Source organism: Glycine soja, chromosome 19 (genome assembly GCF_004193775.1).
Source record: "Glycine soja cultivar W05 chromosome 19, ASM419377v2, whole genome shotgun sequence".
In the NCBI taxonomy this organism is placed as follows: Eukaryota; Viridiplantae; Streptophyta; class Magnoliopsida; order Fabales; family Fabaceae; genus Glycine; species Glycine soja.
Genome location: NC_041020.1, coordinates 865,314 through 886,019, shown reverse-complemented (window position 1 = coordinate 886,019; position 20,706 = coordinate 865,314). Strand labels below are relative to the sequence as shown.

At 30.6% G+C, this 20,706-nt stretch overlaps 3 protein-coding genes and 1 pseudogene across 3 annotated transcripts; 2 read left to right on the top strand and 2 right to left on the bottom strand.

The window, feature by feature from the left end:
* Window positions 1–225: 225 nt before the first annotated feature.
* LOC114400367 lies at window positions 226–1,033 on the bottom strand (annotated as a pseudogene).
* A 716-nt stretch (window positions 1,034–1,749) lies between these two features.
* LOC114400366 (CASP-like protein N24) lies at window positions 1,750–6,329 on the top strand. The gene is made up of 4 exons (XM_028362802.1): window positions 1,750–1,789; window positions 4,739–4,913; window positions 5,381–5,516; window positions 6,138–6,329. Exons 1-4 carry the CDS (start codon window positions 1,750–1,752, stop codon window positions 6,327–6,329), a joined length of 543 nt encoding a protein of 180 aa, XP_028218603.1.
* Window positions 6,330–9,067: 2,738 nt separating this feature from the next.
* On the top strand, window positions 9,068–11,551 carry LOC114398948 (2-methylene-furan-3-one reductase-like). The gene is made up of 4 exons (XM_028361041.1): window positions 9,068–9,448; window positions 9,888–10,211; window positions 10,844–11,003; window positions 11,135–11,551. Exons 1-4 carry the CDS (start codon window positions 9,236–9,238, stop codon window positions 11,404–11,406), a joined length of 969 nt encoding a protein of 322 aa, XP_028216842.1. The 5' UTR covers window positions 9,068–9,235; the 3' UTR covers window positions 11,407–11,551.
* A 5,955-nt stretch (window positions 11,552–17,506) lies between these two features.
* Window positions 17,507–19,875, bottom strand: LOC114400546 (2-methylene-furan-3-one reductase-like). The gene is made up of 4 exons (XM_028363037.1): window positions 19,610–19,875; window positions 19,133–19,456; window positions 18,384–18,543; window positions 17,507–18,119 (listed from the first exon to the last, which is right to left on the bottom strand). The coding sequence occupies exons 1-4, from the start codon at window positions 19,820–19,822 to the stop codon at window positions 17,854–17,856; spliced, it is 963 nt and encodes a 320-aa protein (XP_028218838.1). The 5' UTR covers window positions 19,823–19,875; the 3' UTR covers window positions 17,507–17,853.
* Between the last annotated feature and the right edge of the window lie 831 nt (window positions 19,876–20,706).

Below are 20,706 nucleotides of genomic sequence, written 5' to 3'. Positions count from 1 at the left end.
TTTTTGTGTTCAAAAACATGTTGATAAAATGAAATTTGTTTAGATAATACTAAATTACTAATAACAAGAACTTTTACTTGATGTTGGTAAAATGAGTTTTCAAAAGCAACTCCATATGGTTCTTCCAACTAAAACTCAGTTTGGGTTGAAACTTTGGTGAAAAAATGAGTTTTTTAAAGGTTCAAAAGCATGTTGGAAGCCACCAAACGGTGAACCAAACATGCTCTAATTCTGGAATACAGTTTCTGGTGATGGTAACTTAAGAAAAAAGAAAAGTTGAAGGGGTGCATAAGTGAGAAACTGGAAGTGTAAATAGTAATAGCCTAGTAGCAACCGGTTACGGGCCTGGAGCCCAAGAGAAAAACGCAGAACGAAGAACTTTGCGTTGCGTAGTTTCTGGTTGATACCATGAGTGAAGAGAGCGAGAAAGAGACGAATCCGTCGTCGGCGACGGCGGCGCCGTGTCCGACGGCGAGTCAGCGGGACCAGTGGATGGTAGAGTCGCAGGTGTTTCAGATTTACCAACTCTTCGCCACCATTCCTCGCAACGCCCAAAACCTCATGTATCCATCGCACTGCAACATTTCTTCTTCATTCTAAGTTTCGTAGTATTTCGTTTTCTCAAAGTTTTGTTTCTTCTTCTTCATTTTCAGGTTGGAGCTTCAACGCGATAATCACGTCTCCAAAGATCTCCGCCATCTCAATTCCGCATTTTCCGTCTTGGACGCTAAGTAAGTCTCTCCCTCACTCTGTGTTTGTGTGGTTTTAATCAGTCTGTATTAGGACCTGTTTGGATGCAGGTCAGTTGTCATGCAACTTGCCATTGTAGGCATGAAGGTAGGTTGATTTTGAAGTACATGCTGGAAAAATTTCTCCTAGGAGAATTCCCTTAACTAATCTAAATTTCTTTCTAATTTCATTTATCATGATATTAATACTTTTTTATATTAACTTCTTAATTAACTCTAATTCTCGCAGGCACTAGTGAATCCAGTTCAGCTGATTTTAAAAATAAATAACTAGCATACCCCATTGCCCCAGAGGCTCTTCGCTATGCGAAGGTACGAGGGAGAAATATTATACGCAGTCTTACCCTTGCATATGCAAAGAGACTGTTTCCGGATTCAAACCCATGACCAACAAGTCACCAAGGCACAATTTTACCGCTGCACCAGGCTCGCCCTCAGCTGATTTTAAAAATATTGCTTATAAATTTGTTAATGAGTGGAGAGCACAAGAACCACGTTTTCACAGTATTGCTTTACAACAATATATTCTCTTATGTGCACAGGTCTGCATTTTGTCTACTTGTTTCATGTCATGATCCTAGTATTTCTAGTTTCTCTCTTAAGATGCCTTGTTGATTCTTTGAAAGCTTGAAATAAAAGTTTAGCTTTATTAATATGATTGAATCTTGTCCAATAATTTTGACATTCAAAATTTTGATCCATCTGACATTATGTTTTGTAAACATACAGATGGATGACTAGTTAGAAATTTTAAATTTCTGTGTGAACTTTGACATAATCTAAATGTTAGTTGAATCATTTGACACTTTGCCAAAACAAAAAGGCATTGAATCAGTTGACTTCATTTTCAGACAAATTAAAAACAAAGTTAACCTTTTGGTAATTAATTTCTTTTAACCAATTCTATCTATATGTACTTCCATTGCTTGCTTCAATTTGTTGAAATTTGCATTATTAATTTGCTTGATGCAGGAGCAAGAGAGAAATTCATTACTGAGTCATGACAACTGACCTGGTTTTAGCTACCAACAGCTTTATCTGTATAATATAAAATAAATTCATTGGAACATTACATATAAATGTAAAACAGCATTGGATTGCTCGGGCTTTGTAATTTATGAATGCCACAATACCAAGTAATGTTTTGTGAAATGTGAGACCAATTTTTGACACTGCTGAACTGGTTTTTCATTCTATAAATGACTTTGATCGCCGTTTGATTACGTTAGATCCGTGTACTGCGAATTAGTGTCATTGGTTATACTGATTTTTTGTTTTTTTAGGTTTTGTAAACATTGGGAAATCAAATGAGGGAATACCGGTTGTACTGATGATCCTCATCTCTAAATTTTCCCTAAACAAATTGGTTGAATCTCATGCCTCTGCTTCCTTGTTCGAATCTCAAAATCATATCTCTATGTTCTAATTCTTTATACAATCTAAATATAAGAATTACGATTTTAAACCAATTTCAGTTTTAAATTACAATTCTAATTTCATGTGTAGAATGCACCTTAATGCAGTGTTAAAGTAATATAATCTTGACTTATATAAAATTTGTTGTAAAATAATAATCAATTTCCTCAAACCAAAATAGCAAGGTTATCAAACTTTTCATATACTCAACTCATAGACGGTAAGAGTCTATTTCATATAAAAATAATAATAAAATATCTATAAATAATATATTAATTAAATATTTCAACAATATAATAAAGTAAAACAGTAAATCATAAAATTGAGAATATTTAAATAATTAAGTCTAGTAATAATACATCATCACTAGATAATAACTTGTAGATGTTATAGTAGTGGTAGATCATTCTCACGGAGGGTTTGATGTTATTAGAAAACAAGGGTTTGATATTATTAAAGGTGAGAATTTTGTATTTGAAAATAACACGCTAAATGAAGGTATGTTGAATGCTAAACAAACAGAAAACAATCAAAATGACTTACATTCTGGTTTAATTTTTTTAACTTGTTGACTTGGTGGTAAACTCGAGAGTCTACAGAGTTTACTTAGAATTTACAGAGTTTATCCAGAATTTACTATAAAAAAAGAGTTTATTCAAGAATCAACTCGTAGAGTATAAATGAATTCTTAAACTTATAAAGAATTTGATAACCATGCAAAAGAAATATTTTTTTTTGGCCCCTTTTTAAATTGAAAGTTTTAAAATTTGAAGTAAATGAACAGTGAATATCCAAAAGACATCTATAACAGAAAGAAAAAAAAAAGAATATATCCAAAATGCATTTACATCTTGCAAAGAAAAAATTATAGGGAACAAACATCATTTTCATCTTGCAGTTAATTTTTTTTTTTTTTTATCTTTTTCTATCAAGTCACTCCTCGTGATAGTCGAGTGTTGATTTCTTTTCAGCTGAAATAAAAAGGCATCTTCTTCATAAAAGAATGCTTAGAAGGCATCTTCTGTAGTTCTGTTAAGTGTAAGGTAAAACAAGAGGAAAAAAAAGTGTTTTTGACTACAAATTCAAAGGTGAAACAAATTCAATTAAATCCTGTAATTTTTTATAGTATTGCAATTAGATAGAATTATTTTCTTAACATCAACATATTTTTGACGGATTTCTTAAAATAAAAAATTATTTTTATTAAGAAAAAATAATTTAGATAAAATACTAAAAAAACAAAAAATTATTTATTTTATTAAAATAAGTGATAAAATAATAAGTGTTATTTTTACAAATAAGTTTAAATAAATTAGTCATGATCGATGGCTTCAGTTTAATCAATAATAAGCAGTGCGATAACTGATAATGCGGTGGTGCTAGCTACATATGAAGCTCAACGGATCTATTCTTTGAAAATAAGTCATGCATTGCTTTTATATAATTTCACTTATTCTAATTGTCAGAAGACTTGTTAATTGCTATTAGTGATTAGTAATACCCGCTATTCAATCACCATTCATGGTTTCATTTGCCAAGTTTTTGTTTCAAAGGACTTTAACTCTTGTATAAAAAGTCTATAACAACTCACACATAACTGAGTTAGATTTTCTTTGGTTCATTTAATAAGTTTTGCACAAACTGAATTTAAAAAATGCATATTATATTTTTAGTATGTTATGACTTTGGTTCCTCTAAGTGATACACAGATGGTGTCACACTAATTCTTGAAATAAAGAAAATATTAAATAAGCCTTTAAACATAATTATTTATTATCATTTTTATCCTTAAATATATGTTAATATTATTATTTTGTTCACACATGTTTTTTAATTTTGGATTAATCAATTTTTCAATTTTAGTTTTAGAATATTTTTCAATTCATGGACTAGTTACAACATTCTACGTACTCTAGGATTAAAATATCATTTATTTAGTAATAATATATTTAACTCTTTAAGTTTCACAGAAAAAAATATAAAAAAGGTAAAATTAACAAATAAGTTACACTTAAATATATCTCAAAAAGTTACATTTAAATACTTCCATAAAAGGACTTATTCATAATATGTCATTTATATATTAATGTCCGACCAGAAAAATTGAAACTTAATATTTTTTGTATAATTGCAACCTCTTAAAGAAAATTGATGATGCGAGTTTGAAGGAAAATACTTTTGAAAAAAATTGATACAGTAGATATTAAATAAGAACACTTTTTTTTATCGATATAATTAATTTAATTTCTTTCTATTCACTAACTAATATCATCAAATTAAAATAAATATTGCAATATTACACAATTAAAACACCTTTGGTACCACTTAAACGCTTGAATCTAGCTAACGTTTTTTCATCCATTTAAATTTAAATTAACAGGTAAGTAAGTTGTATAATTACCTTTTTCTAGTAAAATATTATAAACACATTATACTTAGTCAGTACTCAATTATATATCCTAAATATATATCATTGTAAATTGATTAGTTAAATAATTATCAATTATTAGCTTGCATGAAGTGATATATTTATCACTCATTAAATAGCATACATTTTTAGTGGAAAAAGTGAGTATTGCTGCTTAATTTTGTGTTTTACAAAAAACCATTTTCTGTGTTGGCTGCTGATAGAGAGAAAAAAGTGCGTAGAGGGTCATCAACAAACAAATGGTATGGTTTCTACTCGGATTCATCATCATCTTCGTCTCAACATTCTCAAACACATCGGTATGACTACGAGGAATTCAAGTAAGTTTTTCTCTTAATTAATCTCTATATATCTCCCTCCTCCTCATATATAGTTTTTCTTTGTTTGAGTAATAAAAATAGTTTAGAATCATCTCCTTAATTAATTAACAACCTTTAGAAAAAACATTTTTGTTATGTTTATGATTGTAATTAAATAACATTGCTCAAACTTTGATATTTAAATTAACTCTTAAAACATAATGTATAACAATTCATGCATCAATGGGGAAACAAAAAAAGTAGTTTCAATGAATTACGAAATGCTTTTCTTGCAAAACAACAATTTTTTTTATTCCATCCAAATATTGGGACTTTTGAGCCTATTAATTAATAAATGAATTTCATTTTATTTACTTTTTTTCTTTTTTGTTTATTATTATTGCTTCTGTTTGGTGTTACTGCATAGATTTGTGAAGGCGCTGCTATATGCAGCTATGAGTGGTTTTGATTTGGGTGTGATTATGCAGGTACTTCTTATCAGTGAATATAATAGGGTTCGTGTATTCTGGATTGCAAATATGTGATATAGTGAAGTACATGATTACTAAAAGACACACAATGGACCCCAAGCTTCGGGTTTACTTCAACTTTGCTATGGATCAGGTAAAACCAGTCTTCAGGGACATTCATTGTATTTGTATTATTAGACACTACCGAATGTAGCCCTACTTGGATTTTGGTTTAAGCTACTCTTAATTTTGTAATATTAATTGGTGAAAGAACATATGTTGATAATATTATACATAAATTTAGTACATAAAATGGTTAGTTATTAATTATTTAATTGTCTTGAGTTGTTAAAATAAATCTCCTATATTGTAGTCATAGAAGTTTTCATGTTGATTGAGGTAATGCATGGATATCAGCATATACAATATATTCTTGCACCTTTTTAGTAGGAGAGATAACACAAAGAGGAGATGGGTGTGTGAAAGTTTTCCTATTTACCATATTTAACCTCATCGTATGTATCTCTCTCCAACGGAAAATTTCCATTATATCCACACACATGCTTAATTCCTAGTTCCATGGATCATGCCACAATGTCTATTTCTTTTTATTACATCATTTATTACATCTCATAATATTACTCTCTCTGTCAAGTATGTAATTTGTTGTATAAATTATTGTATCAATAACATTTCTCATTTAATTAGTTATTGTTATATATGCTTATATACTAAGCTCTAAGTAGGGTGTTTCATCGCTTCAATTTAACTGCAGGTCTTGGCATATCTTCTAATGTCAGCATCATCTTCAGCTGCCACCACAACCTATTATTGGACAAATAGTGCTTCAGCTGCAGACAAGTACGTGGAAATGGCAAAAGCATCTGTTGCGTTATCCTTCGTTGCATTTGTGGCATTTGCCTCTTCCTCTGTTGTTTCTGCTTTCATTTTTTGTAGATTCAACTAGTTTATACAACACTCTTGGTCTATTTAGTAATTTTATATCTATAATCATATGTGCCAAATACACACACTGCATGTGTGGATTTTAATTACAATGAATTTTAGGTGGACAATATTGATATGATTTGCCATTGAAGGTAGATTTGTCTAATTAGCTATGTGATTCTAATTAAGAAGTAGGGGTATGTTACATTTATGCAGCATTTTGTTACGGCTCCATACTGTAATTTTGGGGCAGTATTTCTTTTCATATGTATCATGGATGCTCCATTTTTATTTTACTAACTTGTGCACATCTTATGCCGAGTTGAGTATTATTAATATTTTTACTTAATAAAAAAAAACTGTGTGAGGATTGATGAAATTTTATCATTTTCGAGTTATCAAGTGCCCAAGTTTTCAGAACTAAGATTCGTTTTTTCATGAGATATGTGTTCTGCATTTAAGCTTAAGTAGAAAAAGAAATTTTACACGTGCATTTCAATAACATATATACTATATCATTGTATTGCATATTGTGTAACCAGAACACAAACCATTTACGGGTAATTATAAATTTACAACACAAGCAACAACCATATCTCTAGGAGATTTATTACAACAGACACACTCGAATAGGAAATAACCAAAGTAGAAGAACTTATATAGGAACATGAAATTGGCATGCATGCAAATTATGGAATGGGATGTATGACTACTTTCCCATGAATTTGAATGAGTTTCATCTTTTCCCAGTTTCCTATCTCTTGTTTTCATTTTCATTCATTTTCTACTAACTATTCTTCTTCCTTATCTTTTCCTTAAACAAAATAGAAAAAAGAACACCTTGGATGAACCTGCTCTGCTCCGAGCTTTGTCACGGCAACAAAAGTTTAAAGTTTTAACTGACTTAATTGTTAGTATTAACAATGAGGATAAGGATTTATGTTTGGTAACTTCACTGGGCAAAAGATATACTTATTCACCTAATTTCCATTATATATATACAGGAAACTGTCGGTATGGTGTCAATCTTGCAAAGTAGTTAGTAACATGTTTGCTAAGTGTTCTTGATAGTTGTAGGAGTGTAATAATATCCTTTTCAGATAGGATTCCACAAAAGGTATAGTCATACCATGAAGTTTCTTAAGCTGGTATTATTGAGCAATTTTTTTTCATCTCAGACACACTTATTGTTTCCTTTATTTATCTTTTAAATAGTTGTCGATTATTATAGTCAAAGAACTTGGAAATCATCCAAAAGTTTATATTTGGGATGGGCAAAGTAAATATTTATCCAAGTTTAGATTAGATTATTTAATCAGATTTGTTAAATTTGTTTTAACAGTCAGAATGTGGTTAATCCCGGTCACTAACACAATTTTCAAAACCAAACCCACAAATGGGGCATCTAGCTTGGGCCGATGCATTTGTTGTCACAACAGATTCAGTTAGCATGATAAGTGAAGCTTGCAACACTGGGTATGTCTGTCAGAAATATTTTTCTATGATTAGATTCTCCCCACTCTGATCTTTAAATGATTTTACTAAAATTTAGTATTTATAGAGTCCACTGATACTTATTGATTTGTACCTGATTCTATATGATTTTGTTGTTGTTATTGTTGTAGATTGATACATGTAATTTTTTTTATCTGATATTTGTTTTTAAGAAATCAGTTTTGTTCCTCCCACATGAAGCCTGCATGTGTATATTATGGGAGCTGAGCGTTGCACATGAAAGTTCACAGAATTCCACAAATCATTGAGAGAACAAGGAGTTGTATTAAAATAGTATTTGTATATATTTTCTTTCAATGGGTTGCTAATAATCTAAGATGTTTAGGTTCATTGTTAAACCATCACCACCATACCGTTAATCCCGAAGAATGCACTGTTCAAGACGCACACATGTAATTTTTTTTTTTTTTTTTGTGTTTTTGTTTGAGTGAAATTGGAGTTCACTCCAAAGTCCAAAGTTTTTGTTTTTTTGAAATTTAATTTTGTTGTTGGTGCAGAATGCTAGGTACTTTATGCATTAAAAATAATAATAATAAAATAATCTTGGTTTATACTTCATGAAATTCTTTGTCACCTTATGCAACATTCCTTCATTTTCCCTCTTCTGGTCTTTAGATGATGTGGATCAAAAGGCAACTAAAAAATTATTTTATAGTTTTAATACAATATATATTTTTCTTCTATTGAAAATTTTCCTTTTTATTTCTGCATAATAGTTATTATTATAAGAGTATACATCAATTCTAAAATACTTCAAATATTTTATAATTTTATTGTATAAATGATGCATCATTTTTTTAAGCCAATAAATAGTGCATCTAAAATACTTTGCCTTTATTCTATTTAGAGAATTTGGATAATTTGTCCGAAGTCTTAATTAAATTGAAACATTTTACTGCCATTATAAACTAAAATTTATATATTGTCTTTGATTACTATGGTCTCTGTCTATAATGACACATACTATATCAAGTGACAAGTATTAACGTTTTCTGCACAATTTTGCAATCGCAAGTCAAGACACTTGCCTCTTTTTCAATTTTTCTCGATGAATCAAACTTTACATCTGTCCAGATACAGAATGATTCATCAACCATCCTTTTCTCTTAGTACAATTTTTTCCCATATGAGTTTTTAAACTTCAAATAACATCATGAACCTTGCCAGAAAATCGTCATCATGAACGCTTGATGATTTTGGCATGAAATTAAAATTAATGGCCAACAAGAAAATTGAAATTGAAATCCAAAGTGATAAAAGTGGTGACGTTTTTTTCTCTCTCTCTCTCTCTCTATATATGAATAGTATTTGCTCTTGGGACATCAAAATATCCACACCACTGAGTTCAATTACAACCTAGGAACTCTCACATCTTCTTACTCTTAATTTTCTCTTCAGACCACTCAGATAATGGCAAGCACTCCTAGCATTCCATCACACATAAAAGCTTGGGTTTATTCTGAATATGGGAACACAGAAGAGATTCTCAAATTTGAATCTAACATACCTATACCAGACATCAAGGAAGACCAAGTGCTCATCAAGGTTGTGGCTGCAGCCCTTAACCCAATAGATTATAAGAGGGCTCATGGGTTTTTGAAGAACACTGATTCTCCCTTTCCTGTAAGAATATGATTTTATTTTTTTTATATGTGTGCAAGGCTTTAAATTATAGTTGTGGTCACGGTTTTGTTGTGATCAAGATTTTAAATATCAGTTGCGGTTGCATTTATCGCATTTGTTAATATCACAGCAAATTAAGGACAAAATATGACCGATCTGGTTCACAGTTAAAAAACTCTGGGATGTTGTAGTACAAACCACAGTCACAGACCATTTTTTAAAAAACCTTGCATCCTTGATATTGCAGAAAATTATGGACAAATGTGATCACTGCAGTTAATGTGGTCATGGAGAGTCCAAAAACCTTTACAGACTGTTTTTTGAAACCTTTTTTGTTTGTGTAGGATTATAAGCAGAATTTCCAATTTGGACCATCTAAAAATTTTATTTTATTTTCATTTTTCATTGTTTAACTTTGTTTTTGGTGATGGAAATCAAGACTGTTCCGGGGTACGATGTTGCTGGTGTGGTGGTCAAAGTGGGAAGTCAAGTGAGTAAATTCAAGGTTGGGGATGGGGTTTATGGTGACATCAATGAGGATCCTGTGAATAATCCAAAGGCCATTGGGTCTTTGGCAGAGTACACTGCTGTTGAAGAGAAAGTGTTGGCTCACAAACCCTCCAATTTGAGCTTTGTTGAAGCTGCTAGCCTTCCTTTGGCCATCATAACTGCTTATCAAGGATTTGAAAAAGTTGAGTTTTCTGCTGGCAAATCTATACTTGTTCTTGGGGGTGCTGGTGGAGTTGGATCCCTTGTTATTCAGGTTTGATATCTTTCTTCTCCATTGGTTAATTTGTCAACAAGTTTCAATTTTTTCTTTTTGAGGTGAACAAGTTTCAATTAAGTAGTGTCTTATTGAAATAGTTGAGGCTTTAGACTCTGCCACTAATTATTAATTTCACTTTATTTCTCCAAATAACATAATTATATATTGAATTATATTTGACTGTTATTCTACCCGTTTTATTTATACAAAGTTCTGTAACATAATTATATTGTTTGATAAGTAAAAACTTTATTAAACAAACAGAGCAATTGGGTATTCTAATCTATTTACAAAAGTCTTGCATGGCTAATTAGAAAGATTAAATAAAGACAAGTTATTATAGAATCAATGTACTAATTAGAAAAAAAAAGAGTATCGAATATTGTTTATCTTAGCCTTGAATCATGTCCACGATTTGATCTTAATTAAGTCCATAACACCAGTAAAATCAAAAGGTACTCCTTGAAATACCATATTGTTAGTTTGTTTCACATAATCTAAATAGATCAATTCACAGCATGCCAAATGAGATGGCAAATAGAGTGCAACTTTTTCCTTTTGAACAGAGAACTAGACTGAATAAGGTTGTTAAATCAAATTATTTTGTTGTGTATTTGTTGATGATGTAGCTCGCGAAGCACGTTTTTGGCGCATCAAAGGTTGCAGCCACAGCTAGTACTGCAAAACTGGATTTGTTAAGGAACTTGGGAGCAGACTTAGCTATTGATTATACTAAGGAGAATTTTGAAGAACTGGAAGAGAAGTTTGATGTAGTGTACGACACAGTAGGTGAGACATTGAAATTGAACCTATACTTTACTTGGTTCACATGAACTAATAAATTAGTTGCTCATATACGATTAATATAATAGTAATAATAGTAATATTGAAAACTTGTATATGATTGATTCCAAAATCAGGAGAAAGTGAGACTGAGAAGGCATTGAAGGCTGTTAAAGAAAGTGGCAAAGTTGTGACAATAGTGAGATTTGGACATCCTGAAGCTATATTCTTCATACGAATTTCAGATGGTACTGTGTTGGAGAAACTAAAACCTTACTTAGAGAGTGGGAAGGTGAAGCCAATATTGGACCCTAAGAGTCCCTATCCATTTTCTCAGACCGTGGAGGCATTTGCACACTTGAAGACTAATAGAGCCATTGGGAAAGTGGTCATACATCCCATTCCATAATTTATGTTTGCGTGATCAAACGTGAATATCTCTTTCAGAATTGTGGTGGTGAAAATTAGATACTTGGCTTGTGGTTTGGTTGCAATATAAATAATAAGACTCAATTGGTCCAAAATTTCCAAAGGATGAAAAACTTATTTTCACATCATTGTCCTCTTTCAAATTTCATATATAGTTGTATCCAACATAATCATCACCTACGTATACAAGTTTAGGGTAAAAAATGTCAAGTAACATTCTTTTACCTTCAATGGCATCTATAAGTATTTTTCTTAAAACAACAATGCAACATTTCTTCATTAGTTTTAATGAATTTAGTATTATTAGAATATTCGAACAATATCCCCTTAGAAGTTGATACCATATCACCATCATAATACACAACAACAACTTTTAATTTTTTTCATTTTTTAAACAATATGGTGAATATCAACACAATGCATTGAGTTGCCTCAAACCATCACTGATATTTATATTAGATCATGTATTGTTCTCTTTGATTCAATTATCACACCCAATGTATTGTGTTTAACCAAAGCAAAGCAACGACTAAGATTGTACTGATTAAATAGACGGTTTAGATTACATCGATATTTACAAGGGTATTGTTCAGTTGCCACATCATCATTAATATGGTTGTTTTACTTCAAATTTTTTTTTTAACATGATTGTTATGTGTAGGAGAAAAAGCAGCCGTCCAGATTTGCCATAATAATTATAATATAAAACATTATATTTTATTTTTTTTAATTAAAATAATTTTATATATATAACAAAATAAAAACCAACATAGTGGAAATATGATTCTACCCATGTGGGTAGTGTCAATAGCAAAAATGATGGTTTTAACAATAGTTCCCTTTCTCTTTTTCTTTTGGTTCCATTTTTCTGACTGCGTGGGGCAACTTGATTTCTACTGCTGGCCCACTTATTAGGAGTGTTGGGTCTTTGCTAGCTGAGCTGACTCTTTTTGAGATTTTCTTCCTACACCCAATATAACTTCTTCTACACCCGGCAAGTGTAATGAAAAGATCAAATTACCCTTCTATTAAAAATTAAATGCACCATCCCTCCCCACACAAATCACCCATGCCCTTGAGGCCTCCTTCAACTCCCTGCTAAGTTGTGAGTCTGTCTCTCCCCTCCGTCTTAATCAATTTGCATTCTTTCATTCCATCGCACGTCCCTGCCGTGAATATCCCCTTCTATACATCTTCGTTTTATGACTACCTTAAATCATATGGATTGATCATACGAATTGTCAATCCGTATTTTTCTTCATTTTAAATATTTGCATATTTAATAAATTATTTATTTAATAATTTTTTTTATTTAAAATTTAATGTTTAAATTTTGTTGTTATTTAATTATTTTATAAATAACTATTGTTGTTAATTTTATTTAACTATTTAATTTAATAATTTTTTTTGTTTATTTTAATTTAATAAATAAATTATTTATTTAATAAATTTGTTAAAAAATCAATGTATAAATTTAATTATTTTATAAATAACTATTTTAATATTATATATATATATATATATATATATCTAAGATAGATATTTTAAAATATTTAAATAACAAAAATTTCAAATTTTTATAAAGTTTATATTTTAAAATTTAGTTTAAACAAAAATATGTAATACTGTATAATTTTATTTATTTATATATTTGTATAATATTAAATATTTAATAGTATTAAATATTTATATAAATATTGTTTCAAAGTTTAAAAATAAAAAAAATATCTTTATTCATTTATAAATATTTAAAAGTATTAAAATATTTATTTATAAAATAATAAAGTAGTCATTTATTAGAAATAAAAAAAATGTACTTTGATTTTGATCATATATATTAGTTTGCTAGAATTTGTGACACCCTCTACCCCTCACATATATATTAATAAACGAATAAAAATTCAAATATTAATTAAAAGTATTTTTAAAACATTTTTAAATACAAGCTTTTCAAATGGGTAAAAGACTCACATTCACTTTCTTCTACATCATATTCAAACTTGTCCAAATAAATAATAAAGTCATCTCGACTCAAAGAAAGTCATATAAGTCTCATACAATTAATATAGAACTTATATCCTAATGTCACATCCTATCAGAGCGTGCTGTTCCTGTATCCTCTAGCATGAGGTTCTTCATAGTCATCCACCTATTCATCTGCTCCCCCGAACACAAGTTCAAGATCATCACAGGATCCAAACACAACAACACACAGGGAGTGAGTTATCACATTCCTAGCTAATAGAGAAACAAGACAATTAAATATACATATTATATAAATGAGATACCACTTGCTTAAACATAGCTCACGTAACTTCACCACTTCGTCATTCAAAATTCATTTTTCAATTATCAATCACATTACACAAGAATCCCACACTTCGATCAAGATATAATAACACATCAATTAGCAAGCATATGCAATAGTTATGCTAAGACTCAATTCTATATGCAATGTGGTACCATGTCAGTGAAAAACCACCCTGGGGCGCTTAGGAGTACATAACAAGACACACCACACAATGGGTTTGTCAGGTCACTCTCACTAAGTAAGATCATAGGGAGACCAGTCAGGGTCACGATGTTTTGCGAGAATGCTCCAACCATATGAGATCAGCATAGGCTTAAAGGAGCACTCAAACCCGGTGACCCCCAAGGCCTACACTCCGAAGAGTCCGTCAGGGCCTCTCCCTCCTGATTCAGGTCCAACCCCTAAAATAATTTTTGCATGCAGACACTGCTCATGAATTATACAATACCCACGACCTTACACTCGTGTTTTAAACACGTTCAACACAATCGCACTATGATTTAACACTGGCTCCTAAATAGGAACCTACATTTTCTCTTTAACACTGCGCATCAACGCTTTTCTCAAGATAACACTGGTCGGGTTATTGTACAATTCATAGCTTACAACACAAGTAATTTCACATCAAGTGTTAACTACACACTTATCCACAACTAGAACTCATTCACAATTTCACTTCTCATAGTGTGACAATCCACCATCACATGTTTACACGTATCTCACAAATTAACACATGTTCAACTTTACACTTATACTCAATCTCAATAACAATATTATAATCTCAAAGCAACATATTCTTCTACAATTCATCACATACTCACAATTTGAATCATCATTTCATATCCTCAATATAACAATTTATATAAAACACTATCACAATATTAGGACTAAAATCCCTTAACTAATATTACACAATTATATCAAAATCATAGGTCGAAATATACAAATATCAAGAGCACAATTTATCAAGCAATTTTCATTAGAACATCAATATTTTATTTATAATCATAAAGGAAAAATTACAATTTAATAAACATCTCAAAATAAAACCCCAATTTAATCCTCTAAGGATCCCTATACATGTTCTCACTAATCCCCAACTGTGAATAACTCATCCCTTACCTCTAAGCGGGCTCACGTGTCTTCAGCCAGCGATAGCAACATCTCTAGCGGTTCCCGGAAATTCTTTCAATTATTCATCCAACTGCTCCGATAGAATTCCCAAACGTCAGAGAGACGGAGAAGAGATTGAAACCTCCACTTGTACTGTCTTCATACGATTCCTTTTTCTCCCTCCACGAATATTATCTCGCAAATTCCAACGGTGGAAGCGTGCAGAATTGAATTTCGAACAACATATCCAAATTTCACAATAATCCAACGGTTAACGAAACCGGGATCGTAGTTTTACCAAGACAGCTCTGGGTTTCTGCGGGAAAGAAAAAGGCTACAATGCGAAGGGTTTTTCTCTCAGTTCAGACATGATATCGAAATTCCCAACGGTGAGAATGCTTAGAATTGTGTTGCGAACATGATACTCAAATTTCACGACGATCCAACGGTGAACGGGTTCGAGATCGTCGTTTTTCTGAGACTGGTTTGGTGGGCTGCGGGAAAAAGAAAGGGTTTTGAGAGGAGAAGGGGAAAAACGAAAATGAGGCCAAAAGGAGGCAGCTGACTTAACATAACTATTTATAACTAGGGTACTCAGCCTATTATTTGCTCTATATTTATTTATTTATTTATTTATTACTAAAAATCTTTTTAAATTTATTTACGAAAAATTGGGATGTTACAATTATTAGTGATTTCAACTATAAAAATTTATTTATGAATAATTAAATTATAATTTATAAAATATTTAAAATAAAATTGTAGTTAGATTTTGATGATGTATTTCAGTATGGTTTTAAAAGATTTCTTTAGCTATTTTGTTAGTTAGTTTTTGAGTAATAGAATGAAAAAAATATATATTTTGAAACATGAAAGCCAACTATTATTTGAACGATGACATTACTTGATATTAATGTGTAAATTTGTAGATTATGGTTAGAAGCATATGATTGCATCGGGGCTTCAGGTAAAGTTTTAGGAAGAGCCTTATGCTGGTGATGAGAAAGAAGCTCCTTAGGGTTTGAAGGGTGGCAGCATGTAGACAACGAACAACTTAAAGAGACACCCACATTTTTACTATTCGTATTAAACCTTTTTTGTATGTCCTATATTTTTCACTCTTCTCACAACCAATTAAAATCTGAGGTTCTTTCTTTCTTTTTCGTATCTGTGTCTGATCTCATTATCACCATCACAAAATCAATATCATACATAATAGAGTAAGCCCAATGCAAAACGTCATTACAAATAATAAACACCTACAAAAGGAATAATACATGTCTAGTCTTCAAGGGACATTCATTTACTTTAACAAAATACAAAATCATATCAATACCTGAGAAGTATTGAAGACATCAAAACAATCAATATTTTCAAACACATCAGGTTCCTCTCTATTTTCTTGATTCATATTAACTTCTTCATACATGTTGTCATATATTCACTAATCTTCGTTCATTTTAACAAAACATTAAAAACAATTCAATGACAAACTAATGACCCCTAACGACACCATACATAATTCTAATTATTTATAAATAAATCTATTTATTTTAAAAAAACTTCCATGTTAAAATTTATTTTAAAATTTTCTACACTAGATAAGTATGTCGATATATCAATAAATATGATTTTTAACATATATTATCACACAATTTTATTTTATTTTTTTACTGCATATACTAATATATTACATTGAAATTGATAAGCATATATATGAAAATTTATATCTAAATTTTCATATTTTATACACTTGTATAAACTAGTTAATGTAATAATATTTACACAAATATTATAAAAAAGTATAAATAAATTTATAAAAAAAACATTAAAAATATATATTTTTTAATTTTTTTTAAATATTTAGGTTATACAGATTGACAAACTATATAACTTATACGGATTAACAATTTGTATGATTCATAGGATTGACAATCTATAAGAACCATACGGATTGACAATCTATAAGATTAATGCGGAATCAATTTGTATGAATTATATAGATTGTTAATCCGTATGATTCATACAGATTAGCAATGTCTAAGTTTCATACAAATTATCAATTCATATGTTTATTATGACACGGATCCAACTTGTAGACGAAAAAAGCTTACCTCTTCCATTGTTGCATTGAAATACCTACCACGACGACAATCATGTACTGCGAATGACCATCGCAACAATTCAACTCAACCAAATCAACACAAGACTAAAGGAGGAACTCAACCAAAAGGATACGAGAATTGTGTATGAAGAAAAGAAAAGAAAAAACCAACAAACGTAGAAGAAATTAATAGGGATAACTTTCAAATTTTTTTAAAAATTATTGGATGTAAAAGAAATATGTATAATGTAAGAAGAAAATCCCCAGATTTTTTGTGATGTAATGAAGCTACTCGTTAATGTGAATTAGTGAAACTCTTTGAATGGAAAGCATGGCTAGACATAAGTTGAGTACCATTGACCTTGAGCTATGGGTTATCTCAACCGCCAGAAGTGAATATTGACTCATGCTTTAGAGGTGCAATGTATTTCACACACACACACACACAAAATGATTTTTAAACCTAGCTTTTATTTTTATAGCCCTGCGATTTTATTATTTTTAAATTTAAGGGTATATCAAATTAGAGAATATTATTTAGAAATTAAGCTATTACCTTGTCATTTTTCTCTTCAAACTTTATTTCTTAAACATAGTTTGAGTTGGAATTAATACAATAGAAAATGTGAATTTGAGGATTCTCTATTGATCATAATCCAGCTAAAGCAATGTTAGCCTTCCAACTCACAAAAGAGACCTGCAAATCCACTTGTGTCTTTAGAAGCTGCCTCATCTGCTGAACGATAACACCACCTTCATTTGAACTAGATATGACAAAATTTACCAATACAACCTTATAAGGACAATCTGTTTCTAAATCTAAACATTCTTGACTAACAATATTCATATTACATAATTAAAAGGCTGTGCTCTCTCCTTATATGCTTAATTAAATATGTTTATGGGATGGGATGTAGAACTACTTTCCCAATGGCTCTATTAGTCTTCAAGTATGCAAATGCTTCCACTGTCTGAGAGAATGGAAAGGGACCCTTAGGATCCAATACTGGCTTCACCTTTCCACTTTCTAAGTAAGGCTGTAATTTCTCCAACACCGCACCATCTGAAACTGCAGAGAAGGTTATAGCCGGTGGAGTCGCCGGTGGTACTATTGTCACAACTTTGCCCCCTTCTTTAACAGCCTTCAATGCCTTATTACTTTCTCCTGTGTTTTTTGGAATTGACCATGTCTTAATTTTCAGTAATAACAATTGAAAAGTGCTAATAACATACTCTTTGACCCACCCATTTAAATACTTACGACTTAAAATTAATTAAAAATTATAAAACTAAAAGAGAAACATTAGCTATAATGTAAGACTCAATGTTATTATTCTCAATAAATTTTAAGCAATCAAAAGGTTTGTGTTCAAAAGAGCAACCAACTTCATGTAAAGCCAAAAATTTATGATCAAGATCAAGTACTGACCTACTGTATCATACACTACATCAAACTTTTCTACCAGTTCTTCAAAATTCTCCTTTGTATAATCAATAGCCAAGTCTGCTCCTAAGCTCCTCAACAAATCCTGTTTCGGAGTACTAGCAGTGGCTGCAACCTTAGATGCGCCAAAAACGTGCTTGGCGAGCTACATCATATCAAACAAATACACACATCAAATCATTTGATATTTTATAAATATTGTATATAATTATGCTACAAACATTGTGTAAACAAAACTGGTACGTGAAATTAGTTTCTTAGAGGATTAAATCATATGTTTTGAAAAAAAAGAAGAATAAGGTCATATCCACGTAAACTTCTCCGTAAGTAATTATAACAGAAAAACAAAATGAAACGAGTTTTGCTATAAAATAATATTAATTTATGTATAAGTTAATTTATAAAATTTAAAATAAAAAGAGATTTTGTCATAAATTAATATTAATTAACTCATACATAAGTTAATTTATAAAAATTATCTCGTAAAAACTTTTCTAAAAAATATCTTTTAACTTAATTATACATAAATTAATTTTAACTCATAGAAAAATTCATTTTATTGTTTTTCTATTCTTTTTACTACAATTGCTTATAGAGAAATTTATCTAAATAGATCATAAATAATCAATTAATCCAGTGGAAGGAGTGAAATGGTTGAACTATTTCATCTATTAGACTCCTTAATAATTTAAGCTTCTTGACAAGTTAACTAATGGCAATGGAAGATATCAAACCTGAATAACAAGGGATCCAACTCCACCAGCACCTCCTAGAACAAGTATAGATTTGCCAGCAGAAAACTCAATTTTATCAAATCCTTGATAAGCAGTGATGATGGCTGCAGGAAGGCTAGCTGCTTCAATAAAGCTTAAATTGGAGGGTTTGTGAGCCAACACTTTCTCCTCAGTAGCAGTATATTCTGCCAAAGTCCCAATGGTCTTTGGATTATTCCAAGCATACTCAATGATATCACCATAAACTTCATCTCCAACCTTGAATTTGCTCACTTTACTTCCCACTCTCACCACCACACCAGCAGCATCAAACCCTGGAACAATCTTAATTTCCAACACCAAACAAAACATTAAACAAAGCAAAATTTAAAAATTATTAAAACTATATTAATTAGATGAAACAAAATGGAAAATTCTTCTTATATATATAGACTCACAATAAATATAATAATAATAATAACAAAATCATATTCTTACAGGTAAGGGTGCATCAGTGTCCTTGAAAAACCCAAGAGCCCTCATATAATCTGCAGGATTAAGCGCTGCAGCCACAACCTTGATGAGCACTTGGTCTTCCTTGATGTCTGGTATGGGTATGTTAGATTCAAATTTGAGAATCTCTTCTATGTTTCCATATTCATAATAGACCCAAGCTTTTATGTGTGATGGAATGTTATAAATGCTTGCCATTATCTTAGTGACTTGAAGGAAAAAGAGTTCCTACCTTGTAGTTGAACTCTGTGGTGTGGGTATATGTGGTATTTATAATGAAGCAGGACTAAATATTTATGCAAAAAGTTAAAAATAAAACATCACATTTTTTCATCACATTATTATAAGAGACTTTCAACATTCAAAAACTTAAAACCTAAATACGAGTAATTAAAATTATTATAAAAACTAAAATCGACCAAGATCCCTCGTTGATGGAGTATACGAGGATAATAATTCAGTCAATCTTGAAAAACAAAAATTAAAAGTTGAATGAAAAAAAGGCACATCATCAACAAAACACATCATGCATGACGTGAAAACGTATGGCGGCGATAAACGACTCAACATTAAAGTTTAAAATAATATAGTTTTGATAGAATTTTCTTGATGAAATATGTATTTATATATCAACTCATGTAGCCATGGCAATGGGACGGGTCAGGTACGAGTATTGTCTCCTCAATCCCTTATTCTGACTCCTCAACATATTCCCATATCAGTACCCGATACTTGACGGGTTTGAATTTATTGTCTCATCTCCGTATCCTTCGGCTATCGGATATTTCCAACCTCGTTCCACACACCATTTAGAAAAATATTTTTTTAAAAAAATATATTAAAAATTTGATTTTAAAAAAAAATAAATTGATTGTTAAACATTTATTTTTAATTACTTATATATTAATAAATTTATTATAACGCGTGTATCTACATAAATAGTTAAGAAAATAATATTAAATTATGTAAAAATTCTAAAATAAAATTAACTAGTAATAAAAATTATATGCCTTTTGATTAAATTAAGCAAAAATTCTAAAGATTTTAAGTGGCGGGGCGGGTTCTGGTTCGGGGTCGGGACG